Source organism: Vigna radiata, chromosome 6 (assembly GCF_000741045.1).
Source record: "Vigna radiata var. radiata cultivar VC1973A chromosome 6, Vradiata_ver6, whole genome shotgun sequence".
Lineage (NCBI taxonomy): Eukaryota > Viridiplantae > Streptophyta > Magnoliopsida > Fabales > Fabaceae > Vigna > Vigna radiata.
The window spans coordinates 24,545,840-24,555,886 of record NC_028356.1 but is presented as its reverse complement, the minus strand read 5'-3'; the positions used below and the strand labels follow the sequence as shown (position 1 = coordinate 24,555,886).

General features: G+C 42.6%; 1 protein-coding gene across 1 annotated transcript; it reads left to right on the top strand.

Moving 5' to 3' along the window:
* The first annotated feature begins 3,397 nt into the window (after positions 1 to 3,397).
* Positions 3,398 to 5,157, top strand: LOC106764151 (purine permease 1). Its single transcript, XM_014648382.2, has 2 exons — positions 3,398 to 4,238; positions 4,771 to 5,157. The coding sequence occupies exons 1-2, from the start codon at positions 3,402 to 3,404 to the stop codon at positions 5,119 to 5,121; spliced, it is 1,188 nt and encodes a 395-aa protein (XP_014503868.2). The 5' UTR covers positions 3,398 to 3,401; the 3' UTR covers positions 5,122 to 5,157.
* Positions 5,158 to 10,047: the final 4,890 nt, after the last annotated feature.

Sequence of the window (10,047 nt, the reverse complement as noted above, 5' to 3'; positions counted from 1 at the left end):
GAATACTTCACGAAGGATGATCCTCTTCCAAACACCTCCTTAGACGCACCAAGGATGAACCAGCTATTTCCTCTGTCACTGTAGCAGCACTTCACTAGCTCCACAGACAAAAGTTTCACAAGCCGAAGAAGAACACACACTTCTCAAGAGTTTCTGAGTTCTTAAGCACAAGGGTAGAGTTACTATTGATAGATAAAGAGAGCCTATAAATAGACTCAAGCAAAAACTCTTCCATTTTTCGTAACTGGCCATTTAACGCTTTTAATCGATTAATATTAATGTTAATCGATTAAAATGAGTACAACGGCTAGTTTTCAAAAACCAAAAAACTTCAACGGCTAGTTTTAATCGATTATTCTAAGGATTAATCGATTAACTAATCGATTAAAATAGGTATTAATCGATTATTTCCATACCAGTTGAGTTTTCAGCACCTGTAACATTTTAATCGATTAATACTTGATTTAATCGCTTAAAACCATGCGTTTTTTATTCTGAACAACAAATATAAAATATGAAGGTACAAGAATCAAAACCTACTACAAATATAACTCCTAAACATTTAAACTACAATTATTACAAAAGCTTTTAATAACAAAAATAAGTCTTCAAAGGATCTTCATGAATCTTGATATATCTTGACTGGATTTAGGCATCAACAAAACTTCATCTTCACCATTTTGCTAACATTCGTTGGGAAGCGACTCAAGGTTACCTTAACCCTATCTACTTTCTTTACTACTAACTTGGCAATACTGAAGTTTCCTTGAAAAGTAGTATTAATTTGATAATGTAAACGACAACGTATCAATAACCTATCTCATAGTCATCACATGTGTTTCCAGAGGCTAACCTAACCACTATTGATAATTGTTATTTATACTTTGTAGAGGATGTGTTGGTGAAAGTCAAAACAACTTCCATTCCATATGCATGTGTCAATAATATCGCGTAAGTCATGTCATTGTCTTATGGATATATGTCATAGTAATATAAAATAACCTTTTCACATCCTCAAAATCACTTTGTATTTTTCTAAAAGGTTAAGAGTGAACAAATAAATAAATAAAACGAAATATGCAAAATTGAAGTAAAATTTAAGAATGATTTTAAAGAAATAAACTGAATTGTATAATGATTAAATGAATTGAATTTCGTGGATTTTGAGTGAACTAAATTATATTAAATTACTCAATATGATTGATATATTGTCAATGGACATTTTATTTAAATTAGATTTTCTGATTTCACAACTTCTAATTACATTTCGTTCAATTTTTTTATTTAAAAGTAATTTAATTTTTAAAAAACAAATTAATATAAATAATTCACCACCAATTTTTTAACAACTCAATTTTCTATAACATTTAATTTTAGTATCAATTTTGCCTCACTTCAATTACTTTTTTAAAGATTAAACCACTTATTTTTAATTTTAACCTTCATATAAAAATTATCTTTTGTTCTCAAAAGCCTTAAAGAAAAAGAATGCTGGCAATCAAACTCTTTGAAACTAAAAGGCCGCAAAGATATTTCCATATTCATTCACATTTAAAGGAGTTTCCTAATAACAATATTCCCAAAACAAATATAAAAAACAAAATATACCTTTTCATAAGCTAAACTTAATTTATGTAAATTTACAAATAATCATTAAAAATAGGAAAAAATTCTTTTAACAACAGTTTTTAATAACTTTTTGACAACACATATATGCTAGCTTGTGATTCACTAGTGCAAAAACGCTGTTTAACGTCACCCATCAGACGTCGGTTAGAGGTTAGCCCGACGTATATTATGCACGGTGGCATTACCGTAAATAAGTTGGTAAACAAAACGTCGGTTTTTAGGACAAATTACGTCTATGATATAGTAGACATCTGCTCTACCCTAAACAAACGTCCAAGGGTCTGAGGTAGGCGAGAAGAGAGTCTTTTCTGCTCCATTGACGTTGGTTGTGATGGGGGCCTGACGTCTACCTGACTGCAATTAATGTTCTTCACGTAGTAAGAAACCGACGTCTATGGCCTGTCTGGAAGGCGGGAAGACATCAATTTCTGCAAAATAGATGTCGACTTTCTGGGTGAGCGACATTTATGTGCCTGTAATTAATGCTATTCACCAAACTCGCAGGCACTTCGACGTCCAGTAACACGCCAACGTCTAAAACGTTATAGACGTCGGCGCCCCAGGACAATCGTCATCTACTTCCTTGACAGGAAATGAAACGTCAATCCAATCAGCACCGTAGACGTCAACGCCCCGTGTGTCCGACGTCTAATGTGCATTCAAAAGGCAGATTAAAAGTTATCTTGGATGTCATATTAGTGAGATAACTGACGTCTAGATCACTATAGATGTCGGTTTCTGCAGCAACCGACGCCTCATTTCATGTTAAATAAACCGCAGACTCGCAGTTTCGCGGTATTGCATTAGTTTCTGATAACATCATCGTCTTCCTCCTCTCCTTTTTCTCTCTTGCGGCATTGCATTCAAGTTTTTGATAACATCATCGTCTTCCTCCTCTCCTTTTTTATTTAAACCGTTTAAACTTTGTTCAGTCCGATTATATTACTCTTTCATCGATTATCTTCTGGTTCAACTGATTAAAATTTGTTTTCCTTGTGTTGTGTTTTAGTGTAGTCTTGTTCCTCTCTTGGGGTAATGTAGTACCACATTCTGCCTTAGCTAGCTGCCTCCCAAAAAAAGCGGCGTCTTTTGGATTTCTTGTGGCGTTTCGACCCAAAAACGACCCTGGGTCGTTGCCTAGTTAGCGTTTCACCGTAATTTTTCCCTCTTGCGGTTGAAAATGGAACTAAGCAAGAATCCAGGTTCGGTTTTGGGTTGAAATGTCATGAGAAATTCAAAAGACGAAAGCTTTTTTTCGGGAGAAACTAGCAAAGACAGAGTGTGCTACTAGGCTATCCAAAGACAGAAACAAAATTGCACTAAAACACAATGACTATGTTAGACGTCGGTTAATGCATAGACCGACGTCTATAGTGACATTAGACGACGTCTTTATGTGCTCTTAGATGTCGGTTAATGCTTTGTCCGACGTCGATATAGTGCCTTTAGATGTCGGGTTAGGCCTACAGCGACGTTTAGTGACGTCGGACGTGGCACTAACTGACGTTTGTATAGACATCTGGTGTATGGATGTCCGACGTCCCATTGACGTCACCGGTAATGACGTCGGTTGTTTAAAAGACGTTAAAAGCCCAAAATAACATATATCTAAAGCCTTTTCTATACTAGTGATTGGTCCGTTTCAAATATTTTTTTAAACATAAATTCAAATAAACCAATAAAGTGATGACATGTCCTGTTGTAAAAAAGTTGTTAAAAACAATTGTCAAAATATCATGATTCTTAAAAATATACATTATAGAAATTTATAAATGAACTCCACTTGTCTTACATACTGGTCAAGCTATCACTGTCTGAAAACATCCATTATTGTCACACAAACATCATACCAAAAACAAAGAAAGAAACTTATGTATGTTAGTAAGAGAGGAAGAAGAAGAGAAAAGAAAGCGAGAAAAAGAAGCATGAAGAGAGTGCTCCTACTACTAAACTCGGTTCTTCTAGCGCTAGGCACTTCCGGTGGCCCCCTCGTAATGCGTCTCTACTTCATCCACGGCGGCAACCGAATCTGGCTCTCCAGCTTCCTCGAAACCGCCGCTTTCCCTCTCATTCTCATTCCCTTAACAATCTCTCACCTTCATCCCAATTTTCATCATTCACCAAAACCTAACCTCGTCTCTATCAAACTCCCTCTCTTTATCGCCTCCGCCGTTATCGGAATCCTCACCGGCCTCGACGACTACCTCTACGCCTGCGGCATAGCGCGCCTTCCCGTCTCCACTTCCTCCCTTATCCAAGCCTCGCACCTCGCCTTCACCGCCGTCTTTGCCTTCCTCCTCGTTAGGCACAGGTTCACGGTGTACTCCGTCAACGCCATCGTGCTTCTCACCATCGCAGCGGTGGTGCTGGCGCTGCGTTCCGGTGGAGACCGTCCGCCAGGCGAGTCCACGCGGCAGTACGTGATCGGTTTCGTTATGATTCTGGCGGCTGCGGCGCTGTACGGATTGGTCCTGCCGTTGATGGAGTTGGTGTACAAACGGAGCAAGCAGCGCGTTACGTACTCTCTTGTGATGGAGATTCAGCTTGTGATGTGCTTCTTTGCTACCTTGTTCTGCACCCTTGGCATGCTCATCAATAATGACTTCAAGGTTTGGATAAGCTTTTTCTCTGTTTTTGGTTGGAAAATTATCCATCACTCAACTCTCCCACAATTTTTTAACACTTTAATTTTATGTATTCTTTCTATACAACATGTGATTATTAGATAAGATCTACAAAAAGCTTGATTTTTTATTCCTAAGTAAATTTTTTAGACTATATTTTGCATAAGAAAGAAAATAAAAAAAGCGTTTTACAATAATTGTTTGTGCATGTCATTAAACTAAAAAGGAATATAGTATATAAAGCTTGAAGATATTTACTATAAAAATTATTAAATGTCAGTGTAATTACAGTATAAATAAATTCTCACTATTTACTCAAATATTTGTGTATTGACTTTATATTTTAATTAAATTCTTTTCATGTGTCTTTTAATTAACTAAAAGTTATTAAAACTCATGAAACCAATTGAATTTCCTCTTCTTTTTTTCTTATAAATCATACATTTAAATTGTGAATATTAGTGGTCTAATAATAATGTGCGTTAGTTGAGAAAATAAGTGTGGTTATTTTTTTTAGGTGATTTCGCGAGAAGCAAAAGACTATGAACTTGGCGAAACCAAGTACTATGTTGTGCTAGTGGGGAGTGCAATAATGTGGCAGTTCTTCTTCTTGGGAGCAATAGGGGTTATCTTTTGCTCCTCGTCTTTGTTTTCAGGAATTATAATTGCTGCTTTTCTTCCAGTGACTGAAGTTTTGGGTGTTATCGTATACAAAGAAAATTTTGAGGCAGAGAAAGGGGTTGCTTTGGTGCTGTCTCTTTGGGGGTTTGTGTCATATTTCTATGGTGAAATGAAACAAGAAAGGGAAAAGAACAAGAATGGTTGCCCAGAAACAGAGCTACCTCAAAGTCTTTCTCCCAATGCATGATTACAAGTAAAGTTGCTGTCTTCAGATTTCACTGTCTTGGTTTGTGTTCAATTGTCAATATTGAAGGCTAGCTTTGGCCCCAGCAAGATCCAAACCACAGATCTCAGCCTTTCACAATACATAATGTTAAATGGGTAGAAAATAATATATATACTGATTTGACAATCTATTTTTGATATATATTGAATTGATAATTCGTATATAATAATGACATTTGAAATGGAATGGGGGCTTATTAAATAATTACATAAATATTTGTTGTAAATATGTAATTAGTTCAAAACAAATATTTACTTACAATTACTTTTAGCATAGAAAATGTTCCGGTGAAGCCGAGTCACTAAACCTATACAATTTCTTCTTCTTAGGCCATCCACTAATCCCGAAATCTATCCTCCAACAGTCCACCTTCTCCTATGTTCGATGCGCCTGGAGGGTACCTGCCAAAGGTACTCCGATGCTTAAGTTAGTTAGGCTATCCGACCGGATGTCTGAATTCAGAAGTAAATGCGTAATAAATGAACCTACTTACCCGGTACCTCTAACATGTATTTATAGTGCTGGATATGGGCCTAGTATTAAGGCAACCTTAATCAAGGCCCAATCACAGCCCAATCACTTTAAGCATGTAATTATCCTAATTACCTTGGCCTTACCTCAATCATGCAGACCGTCTGCATCTTACCGTCCGGTTCCTTTCAATCACGCTGGTCGGCCGTCTTACAGGGATAGTTGCCTGCTTCCATTTAGATGTCTTCAATAGACTGGTTTGTCTTGGCCAGTAGACCGTCCGATTCTATTTCAGATGGCCGACCGGTGGTCCCTAGTACATCAGGCCCCTCAAGCCCTAGACGTTAAGTCGTAGGGTTTAGTTGTGGGGTGGACGGACGTTGCCGCGGGTGGCGCTCGGGGTTTGCCGTTTCATGCTGCGGCGATTTTTACCGTAGCGTGGAAAGTTTAGGCGAGAAAATGAAAATGAGGTGACACGTGTCGGGTTTTTACAGGCGACGCTATCGAGAAGCGTAACAGTCCTGTAATCTGGGGCCTTGATCGTGCTTCAATTGAACGGTGTGATGCGATTGGCAGTTTCAAAAAATTTGGCTATAAATAGTGGTCCTTTGACAGTTTCAGACATACCTTTTACTCGCTACTTTTACTACAGTCGTTCACTTTTTCTCTCTAATCAGGTAAAAATATGGCAATCACAATGTCTTCTTCTGGCTCCGCAGGTGGGGACGGCGGGGACTCATCGAGTGACAGTAAGAGTTCACGCAGTTCAGGGTCATCCTCTCGGGCGGAGCGATCTGACACATGGAAGGACTTGGACCGGATTACACACGGGACGAACTTATTTTTGCTAGAGGGCGGAGTGGAGCTGGAAGCCGTGCGTCTGACCCCGGCCGGGGGATGGCCAACCATTACGGGTTACGATTGGGCTTCGTACGACGTGGGATCCTATGAGTCCGAGTTTGGGAACCGGGGTGTCCTTCTGGAATGGGCTAACCAGTCCTTTATAGCTCGCGACGAGGCGGACGCTCAACTTTTTCGATTGAGTGTGTGTTATCCCAACGAACGAGTTTTCCATGGGAAGGGGACGAGCTCTGAAGATTTCTTCTGTGTATATACGTATTTGTTCCATCGCATGATGGTGCGCATACCCTTCACATGCTTTCAAGCCGCCGTCCTAAAGAGGATGAATGTTGCCCCTTCCCAGCTACATCTGAACGGGTGGGCCTGTATTCAGGCGTTTATGGTGATATGCTCGGCTTTGGGCGTCGAGCTTTCCACGTCGGTTTTCTTTCATTATTTCCATGTCCGGCCGCTTGCGAAGCGAGGTTGGGTGTCGCTGACGTCAATTCAAGAAGGTTTATTCAAGGCCTATGCAGAGTCTTTCAAGGACTTCAATTATAAATATTTTAAAGTAGTAATAGAGGAGAGTGGCCGAAGTTAGTTCGTCGACTCGTCCGACGAGCCTTTGTTTCCTTTCTACTGGACTGAGGAACCGGCTCGAATGAGTCCTGTGCCGGCCAGTGATTTGACTCCGTCTGAGCTCGAAGCCGTGAGAGCCATTAACGATCTTCCCTGTCGTCTTCCTGCCCACAAGTTGGTCAAATGCCTGTGCCACGAGGATTTTATTAACGTGGCGTTCAGTACGATTTTATAGTTTCACACACTTACTTGCTGTCTTTGTTTTTGCTGATTTTACTCTTCTTTTTTTTATATGTAGGTGTCATGTCGTTCCCCGGTCCTCGCAAGACGAAGTACATTCCTCCGGCGCCGAAGAAAGACCCTCGGCTCTCTAGTGGAAGCAGGGATGTGAAGGCACCGCCTCAACCGAGACCCGCCTTCAAGATTGTTCGGCGAGTGGCAGCCTCCGATCCAACTCCCACAGGCATTCCTCTTGCCAGTGTGACCCTGCCGGCCGAAAATGCTTCGGTCAATGCAACCTCTCAAGCTCCTCCGGTGACCTTGGTGGGCGCTTCGGGTGGTGCTGCCGATACCTCCAATCCTACTCTGGTGGATGTTTCCCGTTCTTCTAAGAAGAAGAGAAGATCTAAGGAGCGTGAAAGATCTCCCTCTAAAAGGAGTAAGCGGGACAACACTCCGCGTCCTCTACCGGGCGGTCTCATGGATCCGTCCTTCGGCGTGAGCGACCGGATAGCCTTCCTGATGAGTTCTGTGCAGCGGGAGGTTGTTGAGAATCTCTCCGAACGGGAGGTGATCAAGGCCGCCCTAGAACATACTAGCTGGGGTGCCATGCTAATGTGGTACGCGGAAGGCTTTGCCGACCGGCGGGGGTTGGACGAGTTTCAACGAGAACTAGCAGCCGAGAAGAAAGCAGCTGTAGAAGCAAAGGCTAGCTTGGAGGCACTTACTCTTGAACACTCGAGCTGCGAGTCGGAGCAGACTGACCTTAAGAAGAAACTGGTGGACGCTTGCACGGAGGTAGAGACCCTTACTAGGAAGCTTCGGGAGCTGGGATTGAAGCATGAGGCGGAAAAGGAAGAGAACAGTCGGCAGCGTGCAGCTCTTCTCGAGGCCAATGAGAAGATCAAAAATCGAGATGAGGAACTAGTTGAACTTCATGCAGAGAACATTCGCCTGCAAGGGGATCTGCAGAAGGCGATCGAGGACATCGACCGTCTGAATCAAGAAGTTCAACTGGAACATGAGGAGGGCTTTTCCAAAGCTATCCGCCAGGCCGCTTACTTTTTTAAGTTTGATCCTGCCGTCGTCGGCTTTGACCTGGGGCAGGACGTTTACCAAGGAAGGATGATACCTATTGCTGACATTCCTGGGGAGGAAGAGGTGGCGACCGCGACCCTTGATGAGACCGATGACAACTGAGATATTTGGGGGTGGTCGGTGACTCCGGGCCATTATCTTTTTGAGTGGGGGTTGTGTTGCATTTTTTGGAGAACCGTTCGGTTTTATTTGACTGCTTTTTGCTTTAGGGTTAATAGACTTTTGATGTGTTGTTGACCGTGAACACATTGTATAGCCCTCCTTTTATGATTAAATATAACTGGTGCTTTGCTTTACTTATCATTGTTGTTCGCAAACATTTTACTTATTAGCTATGTCTTTCTATTGATTAAGTAATTGTGCTTTTACCCGGGCGACAGTGATTCTTTCATTAGAATTCGTCGTTCACCGCCCCGTTATATTAGGCTTAAGAGTGGCAGTGTTTTCCCTTTTTCGGGGATACGTCGTTCACCACCTTAACGCGTTTATCGGGCGGCAGTGGTTCCGTTAGAACTCGTCGTTCACCGCCCGATGTTGGTGGACGGGGAGTGGCAGTGTTTTCCCTTTATAGGAAGATGTCGTTCACCACCCTAATATCGTGGACGGGCGGCAGTGGTTCCGTTGGAACTCGCCGTTCACCGCCCGACAGAAACTGGCAGTGTTTTCCCTTTTGGGGAAGACGTCGTTCACCACACTAGCGCGTTGAATACGTGTAGTCGTGGATTGAATGAGCAACTGAATTTCATTAACTTGCGTTCCAAGAAGTTTTCGGAATACAATAACAGTTTAACTAAAATAAAACTTCAGATGGGAAGCATTCCAAGTATTTCGGAGCGGCCTTCCACCGGGAGCTGACAGGCGGTACGCCCCATTTTGCAGATCTTCGAGGATTCTGAACGGGCCGTCCCATTTTGCTGCAAATTTCCCATGTGCTTGCTCCTTCCGGGCGTCCCTGGTTTTTCTGCATACAAGGTCGCCCTCCTGGAAGTTTCTGGGACGCGCTTTGGTGTTGTATCTCCTCTCCACCAACCGTCGGCAGGCCTCCGCGTGTAACACGACCCTACCTCTTCGTTCCTCCAAAGAGTCCAGCTCCACTCTCAACTCCTCTTCGTTAAGCTGTAGGTCTTGCACCTGCCATCGCAGCGACGACTCTCCCAGCTCTACCGGCAACATGGCGTCGGTACTGTACGTCAGGTTGAATGGGGACTCTCCCGTTGTTCCGTGCGGGGAGCAACGATATGCCCATAGGACTTCAAGCAGTTCCTCGATCCATCTCCCTTTCTTTTCTCCTAACCTCCTCTTAAGTTCGGCCACGATGGCTTTGTTGGCTGCCTCCGCTTGTCCGTTCATCTGGGGGTGTTCGACCGAGCTAGTTATGTGTTTTATGCCCAAGCCCTTAAAAAATGATTGTAGCCTTTTGTCTATGAACTGGCGACCATTATCCGTTATGACCGTACGGGGAAGTCCGAACCGGCATACTATCTTCCAAAAGAAGCCTTGAACTTGTCTTGCGGTAATCGTGGCTAGGGCTTCTGCTTCCACCCACTTGGTGAAGTAGTCAACAGCAACAAGGATGAATTTCTTCTGAGCGCGTCCGGGGGGAAAAGGTCCCACAATGTCCATCCCCCACTTAGCGAATGGCCAAGGGGAAATAATAGCTCGCAGCTCCGTTGGGGGAGC